At 42.7% G+C, this 20,064-nt stretch overlaps 1 protein-coding gene across 1 annotated transcript in view; it reads right to left on the bottom strand.

Moving 5' to 3' along the window:
• gpc3 (glypican 3) overlaps nucleotides 1–20,064 on the bottom strand; it is a 112,400-nt gene that overhangs the window by 29,422 nt on the left and 62,914 nt on the right. The window contains exons 4-6 of the mRNA XM_063875986.1: nucleotides 9,571–9,713; nucleotides 8,295–8,420; nucleotides 2,644–2,755 (exon numbers count right to left, since the gene is read on the bottom strand). Of these exons, the coding sequence (XP_063732056.1) occupies nucleotides 2,644–2,755; nucleotides 8,295–8,420; nucleotides 9,571–9,713 (381 nt within the window). The remainder of the gene's footprint in view (nucleotides 1–2,643; nucleotides 2,756–8,294; nucleotides 8,421–9,570; nucleotides 9,714–20,064) is intronic.

The raw sequence follows: 20,064 nt of genomic DNA, 5'->3' as shown, positions 1-20,064 counted from the left end.
CAGAAATCCAACAGTGGCCTTAGATGTGGGTTTAGGATCATTGTCATGTCGGAAAAGTGCATGACGACCAAGGGCACGGAGTGATGGTAGCATCTTCTCTTTCAGTATAGAGCAATACATCTGTGAATTCATGATGCCATCAATGAAACGCAGCTCCCCGACACCAGCAGCACTCATGCAACCCCACATAAGGACACTGCCTCCCCATGTTTCACTGTAGGCACCATGCATGTTTCTTTGTATTCCTCACCTTTGCGACACCATGGTTTGAAGCCATCAGTTCCAAAAACATTTATCTTGGTCTCATCACTCCTGAGTATAGAGTCCCAGGAGTCTTCATCTTTGTCAGCATGGGCCCTGGCAAACTCTAGCCGGGCTTTTTTGTGCCTGGGCTTTAGGAGAGGCTTCCTTCGTGGACGGCACTCATGCATGCCATTCCTCTGCAGTGTACGCCGTATTGTGTCACGGGAAATATTCCCCCCAGTTTGGCTTTCTAATTCCTTAGATAACTGCAGTGAACTTGCATGCCGATTTTCTTCCACCCTTCTCATCAGAAGACGCTCCTGTCGAGGTTTTAACTTCCGTGGACGACCTGCACGTCTCTGTGAGATGGTTGCAGTTCCATCTTGTTTAGGTTTTTGTATCACTTTTGCTACAGTATTCTGACTGATAGGTAAAGCTTTGCTGATGTTCTTGTAGCCTTCACCTTTGTGGTGTAAAGAAATGATTTTCTTTCTCTTCCATGTGGTGCCATTGCTAACAACATGAAATGGGAAGGGGTTTTCTTGAAGTAACACCCTGTTATAGTCGAGTGTCTGATGGACACCTGTGTAATGAGTAATTAGACTCACCTGTGGTTGATTATTGTTAAATTAGACATTTGTAGTCTAAAATGTAGCTTTGCTCTAGAGACTTTCAGTGGGGTGTACTCATTTTTTCATCGCCCTTATTTGAGTAAAACTGAAAAATGTGTAATCTAAGAAGAAGAAGATATACTTTATTAATCCCTAACAGGGAAATTTCTTAAAATTAGTGTAAAGTTCGAAGGGGGTGTACTCATTTACGCTGAGCACTGTACTAACATTTTACACTAATTCTGGTTTTAGCACCAAAAGTGGTTTGAAAACAATCTGGCATGCTTGTTTATAACACGTCAGATCATCTAACTGCTTGTGTTTCCTGTTCAGACTTCATTTTAGCAATATGGCTCCAATTAAGTAGTATTGTATATGATTTCACAAAGAAATTGAGACACAATTGGTAGGATTTTCCACCAAAAAAACGATGTTAAGACCTAACCAGTAATAAAATACAGCCCTTTGCCATGATTTTCTTTCCTTTCTGATCAGGACATTTCCCTCCACCTCAGGGTTCAAGATCTTAAGCATACCTCCACGAGAAAACTATGAAAATGACAAAGCGTAAAGTATACTGATATAAAACTGAAAGGATCTTCCAAAAGATGAGTACATCTGGAGTTAGCGAAGAGGACTGGCCAAATTTGAATGTAGTGTTTACAAATGGCAGCTGCCAAATGCTACTCACGGTGCATTTAACGACGGCTAAAACTATGACACTCACTTTTAAAAACTGGAAACCTGCATAACACATTTAGAGTGAGATCGAAGATGAATTGCGTGATAAATGAAAAAAAAGACACTCCTGTTAAAGTATTCTCTCGTGTGTACATGAGGTAATATGGCATAAGTAATTTGGAAAATGACAGCGCCCCAAACCGCAACCCTCAGTATTTCTCTTGAGGGTCTCTGGTTGTCGGATGGGGCGCGCATGAAAGTCCACCGTTGCTCCTTGGATCTCCCAGGTTGTTTAAACAGGAGAGAGGGATTGTAATCCGCTGTGACAGGCCCGCAGCACTCAGAAGCTCAAACACATATATGCAGACAAAAACGCACACACGCAAACACACTATACAGTGGGAAAATGTCCTGTGTAAGGGGGGGGGGGGGGTGTAGAAGGTGGTCAGCATCTGACGTGTTGACAGCTACAAGTGCAACCACGAGGAAGCAGGAAGTACAGACAGATCTGTGGGCTGATACATCTACCTACAGAGTCTGACTGAAGCCTGCATCCAAGCAGCTCACAGCCAGCCCACTCCAAAAGGTGGTTTCCATGGAAACGGCAACCACAGGAACAAAAAAAAGGGGGCTTCGGCCTTGATGACAGCTGGGGCTTACTGTGTTACTCTGTCCGTCACAACAACCCCCCCTTCACCTTCAGAAGTCCTTGTCTGGTCGCCAATTTGGATTTTTGCAGTGGTGCAGGTGGGACACTTCTATTTAGACGTTTCAAAAACATTTTTGGTAGGGGTTTTAAAAGAACCAGGTGTGGAAAGAACCTACAGCATATATTCTCAGTGGAGTTTTTCTTTAATACAAGAGAGAAATGTCGCATGAAAGCATCTTCTTTTCACATCTTCACTTTTCTACAGCTTGGAAATCAATGTCCAATTTTGAAAATAGAGGTAGAATTAATGGATGGGTAAAGTCGTTCACTCCCCCAGGGAAGAGGGCGCAAGGAAACTCACTTAAGTGTGAAGATTTGCCGTGAAAAAGACACAGATTAACACAAAAACTCTCAGGGATAAAATGACAAATGGAGTAGAGACACCTGGACACAGCTCACCTGGTTGATGTGTTTGAGTTTGTCTATGATCTGGCTGATGATTGGCTCAGGGGGTTTGTTGCTTCGGGACTCAGAGCCGGGGTGTGATCGCTTCAATCCAGGCCCGGAAAACCTGACAGGACAGAAAAAAGGAAAAGGGATTTAGGTGTTATGTTTCTGATTGTTTAAAGTAGTTTTTAAAATCCTCATTGTAAGCATCATGAGAGGAACTCAGGATGACCATTTGCTCAATCCCTCCAAACCAGGCACTTGTCACCACCTAGTGTTGATAGGATGAATGACAGCTCTCCTTCCATTTATCTGGGGTTTTGGGGCAGAGCTGGAAAGTTAATTTGTAACTCAACCCAATCTGGAGAGCTTTCTTTTTCCTAGCCGAAGACATTACGTCTATAAAGTTAAACAAGGGATAGCATCTTAAATGTTTCAGTGTTTTTTTATATTTTGTATAAAAGCTGCTTCTTTGAAGGAAAGTATTTTTGTCCAAAATGTTTCAGCATAAGGCTTTACAGAGAGGCTGTTAATGTTGATATAAAATGTTTTACAACTTTTGCCATGAGGGTAAAAAAAGAATCCTCAAAAGGACCATTATACAAAGTCTGACTGAACCTCAGCACATTAAACCGGGCTATTAGCGGCTTTTAATCATATCTGGTGTTAATGAGAGGACATTAGCAGAGATGTACTTTTTGTCCTGTTTAAGCAGCGGGGGTATATTTAGGTACATGCAGCCTACGGGCAGGTGCTTACATGTCCCTGTGTGTAACTGAGGAAACACGGCTCTGTTGACACCTGTGTATGCTATCAAGGAGGAGGAGGAGCTGGGGAGACCTACACTTTCCTGCAGGTGATTCTTCTCTCTTGGCAGTACCAGGAATTAACCCCTTCCCTCCTCGCCCCCGCATGAAACAAGCATTTAGATGAGCCAAAATAAAATAAAACCCCCCCAGGGCACCACAGTGATATGAGTGCTGTGGAGGTCAGCATAAATGCCATCAGGTATATTGCGGCAATAACTTGGGAACAAATGATTTTTCGGAAGAGAGAAAAGGGTCTGAAAAACCGAGATTGCGTGTGAGTGTTTGTGCAAAGCATGAGGTCATACTCTGTGCCATATCCCTGGGCACACACACACCTTTCACCTGCCATCTCCGCTCATCAGTCTTTGGCTCTACCCGAAACCAGACTTTTCATTAAACTCAAATTACATTTCCCCAGTTATTTATTCTTCTTATTAACCATGATCTCACCCTTTCTCAGCCGCTAATTATCACATTAATAATAGAGAGAGGAGTGTGATCTATTAGGAGAGGAAAAAGAGGAAATATGGGTCGAGAGAGGAGGATTATGGGAGGGAGGTTTTGAGAGGAGATAAGCACCCGAGGCAGGTTAGTGTTTCACTCCATGGATGGATAATTTGGCCGAGACACAATTTAGCGTGTATCACCGTGAAACTCTTTTCACCGCTGACAGTCTTTATAGTCAGTTTGTTATCTGATCGTTCCTGTGTTATGTTTGCTGCTAGCTAGATCAGTTAACTGCTGGGATAACCTAATCTAATCTAACACCAATTACCATGCTGTTAGGTCCAGTCTGAATCAGAGGGCTCTCACGTCAGAATAAACAACAGAGGAGACTCCAGGTGCTGAGGGAACATTATAATGGAGATTCTTCTCACACCACCTGATCACACTTCCAGTCTGACGGATACACTGAGGGTCAGATGAGCGGGGTGAGCGGGGTATGAACAGCACGGTTGTTGCTGTTAATAAACATTATTTCTTCAGGCTGAAAATCAAATAATATCCAGCTGTATGGGACTGTATGCAGGTGATTGGACAAGTGAGGGGGGGCTAAATATTATCTTTTGCTTGGTAAAAAAATGAAATAAAATCTCTCCAGGGGTATTAAGGATTTATTTCAACCCACAAACTACAACAAACTACAACACCCTTACAATAACGTGCAACAATGACAGTGGGTGCTGATTGGTGTGATAATTGTATTACTGCTGGCTGAGCTACAAATGACCCCTCAGGGATGACAGTGTTTACCTTACTCTACTGAGATTTCAAATGTCTGACACCAGTGTAGATATGTGAAATCACTCTCATCCCTTTGTGGCAGGGATCTAAAGACAGCAATGTCTCGGCAAAACTTTAGTCCAGCCTTAGATATTTCAACTATTGATGGATTGCTACAGATTGGTACAGATATCCGGGGTCCCTAGACAATGTATTTTTCTTTCTTCGGTGATCCCCTGACTTTTCCTGTGAGACCACCCTCACTTCAAGGTTATTTTTTGTCCAATACTTTTGTTTTGGACCGAATAACTCCAAAACTAATGACATTTCCATCAGTCACAGCTGTACTGCCTTTTAAGGTTGTTTTCGTTTAGTCCCCTTAAGATGAAGTAAGAATGATAAAATGTTAAAATAAGATAGCATACATTGTCAACATTACATCTGCTTTACATCGGCATCATAGACGGCATGAATAAGAACCTAATGTGGTCACTGTGGCTTCACCCACTGGTTATTATAGCTGCGAGTGTGGTGATCACCATTTTTCTTTAAATTTTGGAACAAGAAGTAACTTAAGATGGTGGAGAAAATAACAACCAAACGCTGAACAAAACATTGTAGGCTATCAAAATGTAACAATTAATTTTCATGAACTGAAGGCACTGTGAAATGGTCGATATCTGTATGACTTAAAGGGGCCAAAGAATGCATCTATCTGGTATTTTAAATTGTTCTCTGATGTCTACAAAGAAGGTATATAACTTTGGTTGATCCAAAAATCTCCAGATGCGGTTTTACAGACCCATTTTAAACCCTATGATTTGGTCCTAGAATGAAACAAGCTGAATTGCCTTATTTGGGGCTCATTTAAATAGTTATGACGAGCTCTGCTCTGATTGGCTGGTTTACAAGGATCAATCCACGGCTGCCTCAGAGCCCACAGAAGTAAGTGAAGTTCACTAAACTGTGAGAGATGAACCATGGAGGCTATCGGCATCCAACCTTACATGTTTGAGCCTTTATCGGAGGAGGAAACCGATAAATTTGAAGAACAGCCAGATGGTCGGAGATTGGAGAGCAACGTTATGGAGTGGTAAGTGTTAGGGTTAGTGTTTCAAGCAGCTGGTGTATGCAAATGTTGGGGCTGGACTACCATGTGTGACATCACACACAGGGATTGTTGTAATTCGCTCGTTTTACCGCTGTGATATGCATATTCATGATTTGCACGTGAAGGAGGAAACAATGGTGTTTGAGGTTCACGGTATGTCAGTTCAATGTACCGAACTCTCCTTATTCAACTATGCCAAGGTAAATACAGTTTTCCATTCTATGGCACCTTTAACATAGGAAACAACCAAATCAGACAAACCCTGTCAATCACAAGGTAGCCCCGCCCTAAAGCATACCCTGCTTTATCACCTTCTAACCATCTTCTTAATGGGGCCATGATTAACAGAATGAACATAATGTTGTATTAAAGAAGACTTGAAACTGGAGTTAAAACAATTCAACTAAAGTTTACAATGTTCACTGAGGTAATTAAACCACGGAGAAGTAGGTACATTTTCTCATAGTCTTCTATACACTAAGACCTTTTTATGCAACCAGTTGAGTGATTCCCTGCTGGATATTAGAGAAAACGCAGGTTTGAAACTTGAGTTATAAACTAGTAGTGTTAAATAAATCCAATTGAGAAGTATGTTCAACATCTCATAGTCTTCTATATAATCTGACTTCTTTTTGCAACCAGTGGAGTCACCTCCTGCTGGATATCAGAGAAACTTGAATTAAAACAATAAACTAGTGTGTACAATGTTCACTGAAGTAATACATCAAGGGGGAAAGTGGTTTCAATTTCTCATAGTCTTCTATACAACATGACTTCTTTTTCTTTTGAGTCACCTCCTGCTGGGTTTTAAGCATTTGCATAGGTTTTTAGAGCCTAATTAGCATATTAGCTTTGTCATTGTAAGCATGATCCCATGATGACATTAGCATTTGACTTTAAAGGGATGTTGATCAATATGCAATGTTCATGAAAAATACATTAATACATTATTGAAACGCTGACACAGAGGCCGAACTCGTGTCCTTTGCATATGGCCCCTTTATGAGCCACTGAACAAGTGAAAACTGTGTATTTAGTTGTACCATTTAACATGACTTTTAACAATTTTTTGGAAAGAAATTATGAAACAAAATAGCAATTCATAAAGCTAAAGTTAGTCCCCTGCTGTCCCCAAAAAATAAAAGGACACTTTCTTGTTTTCCGGCCTTCTCTACACACTCACTTCATTTTCATACAGTCTCTAAATCGATTGTTCACAGTTGACACAGCATCTAATCTTGTATCACTTATCACACACACCCATTAGACTGTCATTAGATCCAAAAGAGGAATGGAAATTGGATGTTTTGAGTCGACGCGGCGTCACATCTGCTATCACAGTAATCAGCGTGGCGCTCTTTGATGTGGTGAAAAGTGTTGCTGCTCTGATCTTGGCTCCAGGTGGGATGGTAAACACGGCTGATAAAAAGCGCCACATTTAGCTCAAAAGATCACTCTTCAAGTATCGGAAACATTCAGTACCCCAACCCTGCAGCACTTATCCCCCCCCCCCACAACCACCCACCCAATCTAAATGTATCTGTACGAGACAATACGATAAGGAACGACACGTTGGGCTCTGGAGAAGCTACTATCTGGGAGGATAATGGAAGATGATCCAGAACAAATCTTATATTGGGAAAATATACACCGGGAGAATTCGCAGGCATATGCCCTCGCAGATGACACAGAGAATTGCTCGCCTGGAGACATTGTAATCTCTCCGTCACTTCGTCTCCTTTCCTGCCTCCCTGCACCTTCCTATCGCTGTTTGGTCCAGCTTGTAATCATTCCCTCAGGACAGCTCTGCCCCGATGCCAACCTGACGTAGCCTCTCACACTCTTTTTCCATCTGAGTCCATTTTAGCAGTTTTGGGAAACATTTATTCTCACTCCTCTTTGGGAACAAGAGGTAAAACATTAACCTGCAGTGCTTCTTGTCTGAATTGTGTGCCTCTGCATTGATTAAATTCCACACATAATTTATAAAGGAGGGTAAAAAAAAAGTATGATATCTAGAACTATCTAAGTGGAATTGAAATCGCTGGCCGACGGCGCGGGCGGAAAGGAGGAAGCTATGATTTGCTGAGCTAAAAAGGACAGGGGTGAAGTGAAATATTACGCAAAACCAAATGAGGTTCTGCAGGGTGCACGGGAGATGCTGGATGAAGGAGGAGAGAGCGATCGAATGGCAATTAACTAAGCGAGGAGAAGGTGACAGCACGACTGACATTAATAACATCCCATAGAGCCAAAGTCAAGATTTACACTCACAATCGGCGGGAGAGCTGGGGCCCCTCGCGGGATGCGGAGCTCATCAGCCCTGAGCAAACGTACCCTTCAAATCACCTACACACTTCGAGATGCTGCAGGAGCGTTGGGAATTCATAAAATCTGACTATTTGAAAAACTGATCATCAAGAAGGGCAATAAACCTGAGCAGAATGTAGGGTGTGCTTTTCTAATAGATTTACCCAGAGGGCTCTGTGTTGATACAGGCTATTGAGGCACTGATTTACCTGTCTGTCATCTCCTGGCCGTTCCAGCAGAGGGAGTGGTTCACTGGCGGAGGCTCACGGCTGCACAGGGCCTCCCCGAGCCCGCTGTAGAATGAGCTGAAGCCCTTCAAGTCGGATATGAACTCCCTGAGGTGGGGAAAGAAAAGGAAAATGTTCACATATAAGAATAAAATATCAGTTAATCTGAATATGACTTTCTCATGTCAGCAGGGAGAAAGATCAAAAGTATCCAACAGTGAACGGGAGAGACACAAGAGAAGAGGAGGAAGCAGAGATACAATATTTCAACTTGATAACAGTGAAAGCTAGTCGATGAGATCCCGCGTTGAATGAAAGCAAAAAAGGATAAGCGTTTCTATTCCTAATTGACATTAACTCATAGTTAATTGATTTTGCCATATTTACATTACTGTGTTGAAGTGTGGGGCAACACATTTACGAGTAACTAAGAGCTTTATTTACACTACAGAAAAAAGCTGTGAGAATTTTGCATAATGCCCCGAGAACACTGTTTATTGAGTCAAGGCTGTTACAACTTAAAGATTAAATTGAATTACAGACCTCTTTAATTGTGCATAAAGCAAAAAAACAGAATACTACCAGAAAATATACAATAATGATTTGCTTTAAATTCTGAGGATTAGGAAAGTAGAAGGATATTTAACTTTAAGCAAGTTTTCAGGGACTACTTTAAAGCAAAAGTGTGGAATCTTTTGCTCAAGGATTTTAAGGGCTGTAAGAACATCTTTAGGTTTAAGAAAAATGTATAAAGAAAGAATAATTAGACAGTAGAATACGTCAGGTGACCTGTTTCACTGATGTTTGTGTTGACTTTTGATTGTGTTTCCTGGTTTCATGTTACTCAAAGTATTGGGTGTTAGCAGCTGACTGACAGACTATCTATTTTTGAGTAAGGGGCAGGTAAAATAAGACTTTCTCCTCCCTGATTAAAGTGTACATGTTTTGTTTTATAATTGCCCTGAGTGAAATAAAACGTATAATAATAATCTGCCCACTGTACGGACAGGGCCAGCAGTCCCGCTGGGCATTATTACACTGTTCACTTAAGCCTGTTATTGCATCAGGGGTGTTTAAAACGCTTGAGAGGGCGATAGACTGAGTGTCAGGAGGAAACAGGAAGAAGCCTGTCCACAGTGTCAGGGACAATATTCGTCTGTCAGACATGCTCGGCCCCTGTAGTGTTTTCCGGGGAGCAAGGGCTGCCTCATCAACTGGAAGGGTCTCAGGATGGATTAGGGCTCCTGGTTTTTCTCACCTGCGGAGGCCTGCCAAAGTCTCATCAGAGTCCGGGGATGAGGGCTGCATGTTGCGGGCTGCAGAGGAGGCAGGAAGCTGGGGAGGAGGGGCTGATACTGAGCGAGAGGTCCGCTGAGGAGTAGTTCCACACATCCCGCTCACCTGCAGAAGAGAGAGAGGAGGAAATGAGAATGCAATCCCTCAAGCCTCTTCACCCCACTTGCTTTTTTCATTGCTTGCAGTTCCCGGCCCTGGGACTGTTTACTCAAACTCTTAACAGCAATGACACTGCAGAGAGTAAGAACCCGTCAACTGCCAAACCGCTGGCCTTACTCAGCTGAGCCACTCTGCACATTGTCATCTCTTTACAATTGTTTATTTCTGGGAGGGATGAAAGCGGGGGCGGATTTGCATAACAAACAAGTCATTGTATCCTCCGCTAGCCATTTCCGCCTGGTTGAAATTTGTAATCATAACACCGCTAAAACGCCAGCGTGAAAAAAACGGCCTCTCGTTTTGCCTTCTTCTTCCTCCATTTAAATGCCATTGTGTTTCCACGCGGGACGACATAACAATAATAAATAAGGAGTCCCTCTCTGTCTCTCAGAGATAATGGACCTGGCACATTCTTTTCAGGTGCAATAAAAATGCAAATGGCTGTTAATGTTTAGCTTGTGGTTTAATGATTTGCTGGTGGTTTAATTTCCCGCGGGGAAACTGTCCAGAGCTTAATTCTGCCATGTAATGTTAACAGCTAATTGTGCCCAGCTCCTCTTTAAGTGAATAGGCTGGCACTGCTGCTGAATACTGATGCGAGCTGATAGAGCGGCACTGGACATCTTTATCTGGTGAACAGCAAGGCCACAAGCACACACTTACACACTTGCACACACACAAGCAGATTTCCCTGCATAAACAAAAAAAACAAAAAAATGAATCATTTTATGCAGTTATTCATTTCAACATAATTCACCTAAGCTATTAACATGATAAACCTGCTCTCCTAAATAATATTGGCAAACACACACACTTTTTTATTGTCTATGCTGACACACAGAAATGCTGATCAGCTGTAAGACAGAATCATCAGGGTTAATCAATGCAGCCTTGTCACCCAAGGATACACTTATAGCCACAGCACGCGCACGCACGCACGCACGCACGCACACACACACACACACACACACACACACACACACACACACACACACACACACACACACACACACACACACACACACACACACACACACACACACACACACGCACACACAGTCACAGATGGATGAGTTTTCCTGCACCAAGCATTCACTAACACCCCGCCTCCCTGACCAACCATCTCCTCTAATACTTTCCTATCGTGTACTTGGGAGGACATTTCACACGCACGCACACGCACACGCACACACACACACACACACACACACACACACACACACACACACACACACACACACACACACACACACACACACACACACACACACACACACACACACACACACACACACAACAGCCCATTGTCTCTGCCACCTTTTTCTCTTCCTCTCGTGTAATTCTCTCGTTCTCGTAGCGCCTGGAGCGAGTGCCGCAGCTCCCACAGGCCATGATTAATGTGATTGGAGCTGCGTTCTTCTTTTTGTTTGTGCGTGCCTGGGAAGCCGTAGGGGAGTTGTGGCACAAGGGAGAAACTGATTCTACGCCTAGCCCCTCCCCACCCCACCGTGCCTCCCCCCCTCTCCCCACCCGTCGATTGTTTCCGGATTCTTCAAGGAAGGGGCTCATTAGTGGGGTATTAATATCACCCAGGGCTGGACTAACACAACCAACAGGAGAGTCTGCAGATAAAGCCAGCCTCAGCGTGAGAGCTCGAAAATATCTGCACACTTTTATCAGCACTGAACAGCCCGACTCACTGAGAGGGAGAGAGAGACACACATACACATCACACACACACACACACACACCAAACAGCACATGCCCATGAACTCACACACCTGCATCTCAGGTTTCACTCGGCTGTGCTTTTGAATACACGAGGTGACGATGAACCAATCAATGGCGCTGCACACGGATCAGGACACTTCAATGTATAATTACATGCTTAAGTAATCCTGATCGCAACGGGTTGTTATTAAGCAAACAGCTTCAGGAGGAAAGATGATACTATCAGTGTTATAGAGGTAGCGGGGTGCCGTGCACAGCTGTACCAACATATTGGGGGATATTTGGTGAGTAATGTTTGTGTTCCGAGGGACTCGAGGCTCAGGGGAGAGCCTGAGTCAGCACTCTGCCCTCATCCTCCTCCACCTCCTCCACCTCCTCCCTGCAAACAGCATAGTAACTGACTTCTAGTAAAACACACATTTATGCATCCTATGAAGAGCCTAGCCTCTCGGTGAATTGGAAATGGAGGTTTATTTTAAAGTAAAGCTATCATGTTTACATCATGGTACTGTCTTAATTGGAAATGAGGGAATATGGTGCAATAAACTCTGCTTGAGGTGACATGTATTGTAAACCGGATCTATAACCAGCCTTCATTGTCCAATAGCCAAGCTAAAAATGTTTTAACAGACACCAATATTCAATTCAAAGGGGCTTTATATATCAATATATGTGTTTAGATTTTGGGAATTTAAATGAATGGGATTGCAACACCATTACTGTGGATGTCGTACCATATCAGTGTCAACGTTTGGGTCAACACAGTTGAGATTGCATTTGTATTAGTACTAGAAGTGTGCTGGAAGCTTAAACCTATCACTTTTAGCTATTAATATACAATATATCATTTAAACAGTTTATCCATGACCTTTTAGCTATTCAACCATGTATTTGAGACTTGTCTAGCTTACCTATTTACAGTTTATCCGTGACTGTAACCACTTCAACAATTTAATCAAAACATAAAAGCTAACTATTTCAACAAGTTTTAACGGCTGTTAGCTAACTATTTCAACATGAACGATTTGTAGCTAATTATTTCAACCTTTCATCGGAGTTATCTAACATATTTCAACAGTTGATCCATTGCTTTCAGCTAAAAGTAAACTATTACAACCATGTTATTTGTAATTTATTTGGTTAACTTATTTTTTTCATTGAAACAAAATATAATTTGGACCTTCATTAGCTGAGCTAGCCACTCGATAATCTACACTTTTGACCCCATAGGACTGCAGTATCATCGACAGGTTGTTTGTTGGAGCACATTGCTGGTCATGACAATGACACAAATGAACGAGAAGATGGCCTACATCCTGGTCCCTAATTAACAAGTGACTTCATCAACAAGTTACAAGTAATTATAGTACTTAAAGGCCGATATAATTGAGGAGTTTATAGTATATGTTAATGTTGTTGGTTCTACACGCCTATGTAATCCCATTTTTATCTCAGACATTTGTGTAATTGCTAAATTAATAGAATATTAAAAATGTGTTTTTAGATTATCGTCTTTAAACTGGATATATTGCATTTCTATAATAGGTGTGGACTTCAAGTACACTGAAAAACATTGATCAAATGTAGTGTAAACACTACACATTTCTCCCACAGAGTTTCAGGTAAAGCTCAGATTATTTCAGTCAAATGTTTGATTATTACTAATCAGCTCAGTGAGCCTTAAATCCACCGCTTCAGGAATCTCAACCTCATGTTAATGAGATTAACAAAATCCCCAAAATATTTAGAAAATAATAATTTGTTAATACTGTGCCACAAAGAGGACATCTTCCTGTATAGTACAACCTGTAATTGTCAGTGCTAAAACACGTAGGTGACTATAACTGAATCCACTGAAACGTATGAGTTAGCTTTGCAGTCTAATTTAAAACGAGGCATTAGCAGGTTGTGCACCAAGGTTGGAGACAAGCTTGTTAGCAAAATGGATTTCACACTTTTCACTCAGAGTTTTGGAATTCCTGAAGCATTCAAAGCTGTGAAAAGCTACAGCATTAAAGCATGATGTCTTTTTGATTTTATAGAAATGTTCTGATGCAGCAGAAATAGTCGGATCTGTGCAACTGAATGATGTTTTCTCAAAGGAGGAAGGAAAAAAAACTGGTGTTCGATATGTGATACATCTATTAGGAAGGTGTTATGGAAAATGTGTAATTGAGATTTGTAACGAAATTAGCAATAATTATGTAGCATACAAATGATGATCAGCAAGCATAAAGACTTAAAGGAATAGTTAGACATTTTTGAAAAAAAACTTCTGAGACAGTTTTCAGCTTTTTTTACTCTTAATTCTAAGTTAAGATTACCCACTGCTGGTGTTTGTGACTAGAAAAACAGCTAACTTTAAATTAATATAATTTACTTATGCTTCTCCGAGGGTCATTTAAACAGGCGGAGATGAAGGCTTTGATCAGAACAATGTATATTTTTTATTATGAAGTCGAACTTTTCAATTACACAAGCAAATATCTGTTATTCAAATGGTAAAAAAAAACAGCAGATTGGGCCTTAATACTTAAGACGATAAGAGAATAAAACATATGAGTCCATAATTAATAACTTTGATGATATGTTACAGAATTACCATGATTTATTGCCTTTATATGAGCTTCAATGCCTTTTAAAACTCCTGTATCTACAATGCCTGCATGTTTGAATGGATTAATACGTAATAAAAATGCAGCAGACATTTAATTAGTGCCTCACTGGATTTGATTTAATCAGCATGGGCTTAATTTATTCACAAAGGGAACAACAATCTAACAATACCTGGTGAAAAGGTGTTGTGTGAAAGGATAATAAATAGAGATATGTGATGTTGGACTTATAACTGAGCACCCGTCTGTGTCGAGTGCGTAACAATACACATCCAATGTTCTCCGCAGTGTATCTCCCCTGCTCTTGGTCAGATCCATCATATTTCTGTCTCAACTTACTTCCCTTCTCCGTCTTCAGCAGAGGGGTCACAGGGTGATGGATGTCTTCTCCACACCCTCCTGTTCTCCTTCCCCTTGGGCTCACTCTTCACACTCTTCCCTCCATTATTTCCCCTCTTTCTCTCTCCTTGTCGCTCCTCTCTTTCTTTCTCCTCAGTAACCGGTAAAAATAGAGCTTCATAAATCATGCATCTTCTCTCAAAGCGGCGCGTAAGAACGAGACGAATAAATGGGGGGGGGGGGGGGGGGGGGATGTTGAGGATGAGATGTAGAGACGGAGGTGGATGACATCAAACTCCAGGAGAGGACTGTGGAGATGACAGGGGAATAGATTGGAGCTGCAGGGCTCTTGGCTGCCCTCTCTCCGTCTCTGAGAACATTGGTTGATTGGCGCTGGAGTCGCACCGGGCGGAGGAAATGAAAGTTAACATGCCGGGGAGCGCTGCTGGCAGACGATGAGTGGTCACCTTCCCAACAGAGTTACATGCTTCAAGCCGATACAGGAGGAGAGGAGATGTCTCTCTCACACCTCCAGGAGACTTTGACTCTGATAGTGTCGATCCATTTGTTACCCCGGGTTACAGCAACAGGAGTCTGCACTCTCACCGAAGGGGAGGTTAAGTGAGAGATACCGACCACGGCTCTTACAATCACAGGAACCCACTAAACAAGACATAGGGCTCCGTGGATCCATTATGTTGCCGTGCGAAGTATCACTGAAAGATCACCAATATTTACACTTAACAGCCACAGACAGTTCTTCGGAGATGAGCTGGGAGGTTTGGAACCAGACGCCATTTCTTTATTTACATTACTGCTCAGCTTTCCCAACAACATATTACTTTTAGACATAGCGCCATTACCAATTTCATATATGAGAATTACCAAACATGCAGCTACTTCAATGAAGATACAGTAGACCAGAGATGGAAAGTCTTCATTGATTTAGACAAACTATATGATATGATGCAGTTTCACTAATCTACCCAATAGTGTACCAAAAGTCGAAGAATTGGCTCCTTGTTCACAAAAAACAATATTTAATCCTGAATATAATGTTCTTTAATAACATAATACTTTTAAAAACAAGAACTACTTTTAATTTCGACACGTTATATTTCGATGTCAATACTTTTGTACATTTATTTCAGTTAAATTTGGTTTCAGGACTTTGACTTGTAATGGAATATGTTTAGACTTTGGTATTTCTACTTTTGCTTAAGGTAATTATCTGAATACTTTATCTCGTAGTTAGTTTCACCTCTACAGAAGACACTATAGGCGCATCTGGCCAATGGACATTTTTGCCAGATGTGTTCAGTTTGTGGTCGAAAGAATTATGTATGTAGGGACTGTTTTAAAAGGCCTTAAACAACAACATCATTAAAGTTCTTGTCAAAGGTCATCACCTTATGTATGTATTTGTTTATAAATATGTTTAAAGTTATTGTGGAAATATATATTTAAAGCCACCCTATGTAAGGTTTTTTGACAAATATTTTTTGTGCAATCACACACAGTGCCCGTTTTGGCAGCAGCCAATCAACCACCAACACCACAGATCTGTTGAGAGACTATAGTCTGCACTGCATGCAATTCACCAGCTTAACAGGAAACAGAATCATACTCTTTTCCATAGAGTGCTAAGCTATCTCTTAGTCATCAATGTATGCTTTCTCTCCCCTCCCTCTCTCTTCTCTTCTCATCACTCTCTCGACGATGAGTCATTAATATGACGTGTATCTGTCAATATCATTAAACATTTATGTACCTAGATGCCTGGTCGCCGAAGTCGAGCAATGTTCAAACCATGTCAGGAGGAGGGTCATGATGCACATTGACCCATTCAGATGGACCTGAATAATTTAAAAGATGCTAGAGTCACATGAAGCCCTACCAAGCTCCAGTCAAATCTTCAGATTTCAACATGAAGGTGAAATAAAAAAACTATAAAATACAAAATCTTTGTTGGAACAATGTAAAGTTTTCTGAACTGAGCTTTTAATATTTCACCTGCTTTGAATGTGACCAGTCAGTTAAATGGTCGTTATCAGTTAGCAGGTTGATTTAAGGTGGTATCTACCTCCTAATAGGCTGAGTAGGACATAAACATCTATTAGTAGACTGGATCACTTATTAAACGTAATTAATGTAAGAAAAACGTACAAATTTCCAACCAAGACATTATTTTTCTTTTAGACCTAACCTGGCAGTTGCTTAATTTTTCTTCCAATTTATAAAATGAAACCTCAAAAGTAAGTCTGCGGACATTTCACATCTTTGGGTTGGGGCAGTTTTCCCCATCTAAAGCATTATAATGTTAGTGATAACAAAAGGTGACACCCATTAAAGTAAGGGACAATGTGTTACGAGGCGTTGATGAAAAAAGGAGGGTTATCAGGATCCTGATGCAAAGGTGTACTTTAATTTTACTGGGGACAATTTAGCCATCATGAATCCAAAGTTTCGTGCTCTCCATCCATCCATCCATCTTCTCCCGCTTATCCATCAGGGTCGCGGAGGTAACAGCTCCAGCAGAGAGCCCCAAACTACTCTTTCCCTGGCCACATCTGCCAGCTCTGACTGGGGAATCCAAGGCGCTCCGAGGCCAGCGAAGAGATATAATCCCTCCACCTGGTCCTAGGTCTACCCCTCGGTCTCTTCCCAGCTGGACGTGCCTGGAACACCTCCCTAGGGAGGCGCCCAGGTGGCATCCTCACTAGGTGCCCAAACCACCTCAACCGGCTCCTTTCTACGCGAAGGAGCAGCGGTTTTACTCCGAGTCCATCCCGGATGACTGAACTTCTCACCTTATCCCTAAGGGAGATGCCAGCCATCCTGCGGAGAAATCCCACTTCAGCCGCTTGTATCCGTGATCTCGTTCTTTTGGTCATGACCCATCCTTCATGACCAAAGGTGAGGGTAGGAAGAAGATGGCCCTGTAGACAGAGAGCTTTGCCTTCTGGCTCAGCTCACTTTTCGTCACAACGGTGCGGTAAAGCGACTGCAGTACCACTCCCGCGGCTCCGATTCTCCGGCCCATCTCACTCTCCTGCTGAGAACCATGGCCTCAGATTTGGAGGTGCTGATCCTCATCCCAGCCGCTTCACACTCTGCCGCAAACTGATCCAGTGAGTGCTGCAGCCATTAGGACCACATCATCTGCAAAAAGCAGTGGTGCAATCCTTAGCCCACCGAACTGCAGACTCCCTCCCCCTCAACTACGCCTCGAAATCCTGTCCATGAATATCACAAACAAGATTGGTGACAAAGCGCAGCTCTGGCGGAGGCCAACCCTCACTGGAAATTGGTCCGACGTGCTACCGAGCACCCTGACACAGCTCTTGCTTTGGGAGTACAGAAATTGGATGGCCCTGAGTAGAGACCCCCTCACCCCATACTCCCGCAGCACCTCCCTGGGAACCCGGTCATACGCCTTCTCCAAATCCACAAAGCACATGTAGACCGGATGAGCATAGTCTACATACCCAGGCCCCCTCCAGGATCCTTGCGAGAGTAAAAAGCTGGTCCGTCGTTCCACGACCAGGACGAAAACCGCATTGTTCCTCCTCAATCTGAGGTTCGACAATCGGTCGGACCCTCCTTTCCAGCACCTTAGAGTAAACTTTGACGGGGAGGCTGAGTTGTGGACTACAGGAAGAGGCAGAGAGAGGCACATACACCCATCACCATCGACGGGACTCCTGTGGAGAGGAGTCAGCAGCTTCAGGTTCCGCGGGGTAAACATCAGTGAGGACCTGACATGGACACATCACACCAGGGTCATATCCAAGACGGCTCGACAGCGGCTGTTCTTCCTCCGCAGGCTGCAGAAGTTCAACATGGACTCCAGGATACTCCGCAACTTCTATAGGTGCACCATCAAGAGTATCCTGACTGGCTGCATCACCGCCTGGTATGGCAGTTGCACCGCCCTCAACCGTAAGACTCTACAGAGGGTGGTGAAAACTGCTCAGCACATCACCAGGACGGAGCTGCCATCCATGGAGGACCTCTACACCCAGCGGTGTAGGAAGAAGGCCGGTAGGATATTAAAGGACCCCCATCACCCCAGCAACAATCTATTCTGTCTGCTGCCGCCTGTACCGCAGCATCCGGACCAAGACCACCAGACTCAGGGACAGTTTTATACCACAGGCTATAAGACTGCTGAACTCCTGAGCTCTGTGAATGTCTACTCACATCTGTTTATAGTACACACATACATATATATATATATATATATTATACACATCTGCCATAAATACCTGTTTATAATACACATATCTATATATCATACATATCTGCCATATACATCTGTCATACGTAATATATGCATCTGTCCATACCTCCTCATTCAACAGTGTAAAGTGTTTAAATACTTTCAATGTATTCCACATACAGTGGGGCAAAAAAGTATTTAGTCAGCCACCAATTGTGCAAGTTCTCCCATTTAAAAAGATGAGAGAGGCCTGTAATTTTTATCATAGGTACACCTCAACTATGAGAGACAGAATGAGAAAAAAAATCCAGAAAGTCACATTGTAGGATTTTTAAAGAATTTATTTTCAAATTATTGTGGAAAATAAGTATTTGGTCAATAACAAAAGTTCATCTCAATACTTTGTTATATACCCTTTGTTGGCAATGACAGAGGTCAAACGTTTTCTGTAAGTCTTCACAAGGTTTTCACACACTGTTGCTGGTATTTTGGCCCATTCCTCCATGCAGATCTCCTCTAAAGCAGTGATGTTTTGGGGCTGTCGCTGGGCAACACGGACTATCAACTCCCTCCAAAGATTTTCTATGGGGTTGAGATCTGGAGACTGGCTAGGCCACTCCAGGACCTTGAAATGCTTCTTACGAAGCCACTCCTTCGTTGCCCTGGCAGTGTGTTTGGGATCATTGTCATGCTGAAAGACCCAGCCACGCTTCATCTTCAGTGCCCTTGCTGATGGAAGGAGGTTTTCACTCAAAATCTCACGATACATGGCCCCATTCATTCTTTCCTTTACACGGATCAGTCGTCCTGGTCCCTTTGCAGAAAAACAGCCCCAAAGCATGATGTTTCCACCCCCATGCTTCACAGTAGGTATGGTGTTCTTTGGATGCAACTCTGCATTCTTTCTCCTCCAAACACGACGAGTTGAGTTTTTACCAAAAAGTCCTATTTTGGTTTCATCTGACCATATGACATTCTCCCAATCCTCTTCTGGATCATCCAAATGCCCTCTAGCAAACTTCAGACGGGCCTGGACATGTACTGGCTTAAGCAGGGGGACACGTCTGGAACTGCAGGATTGAAGTCCCTGGCGGCGTAGTGTGTTACTGATGGTAGCCTCTGTTACTTTGGTCCAAGCTCTCTGCAGGTCATTCACACGGTCCCCCTGTGTGGTTCTGGGATTTTTGCTCACCGTTCTTGTGATCATTTTGACCCCACGGGGTGAGATCTTGCGTGGAGCCCCAGATCGAGGGAGATTAGCAGTGGTCTTGTATGTCTTCCATTTTCTAATAATTGCTCCCACAGTTGATTTCTTCACACCAAGCTGCTTACCTATTGCAGATTCAGTTTTCCCAGCCTGGTGCAGGTCTACAATTTTGTCTCTGGTCTC

This window comes from Eleginops maclovinus, chromosome 23 (assembly GCF_036324505.1).
Source record: "Eleginops maclovinus isolate JMC-PN-2008 ecotype Puerto Natales chromosome 23, JC_Emac_rtc_rv5, whole genome shotgun sequence".
Taxonomy (NCBI): Eukaryota; Metazoa; Chordata; class Actinopteri; order Perciformes; family Eleginopidae; genus Eleginops; species Eleginops maclovinus.
This window is presented reverse-complemented; position numbering and strand designations above follow the sequence as displayed.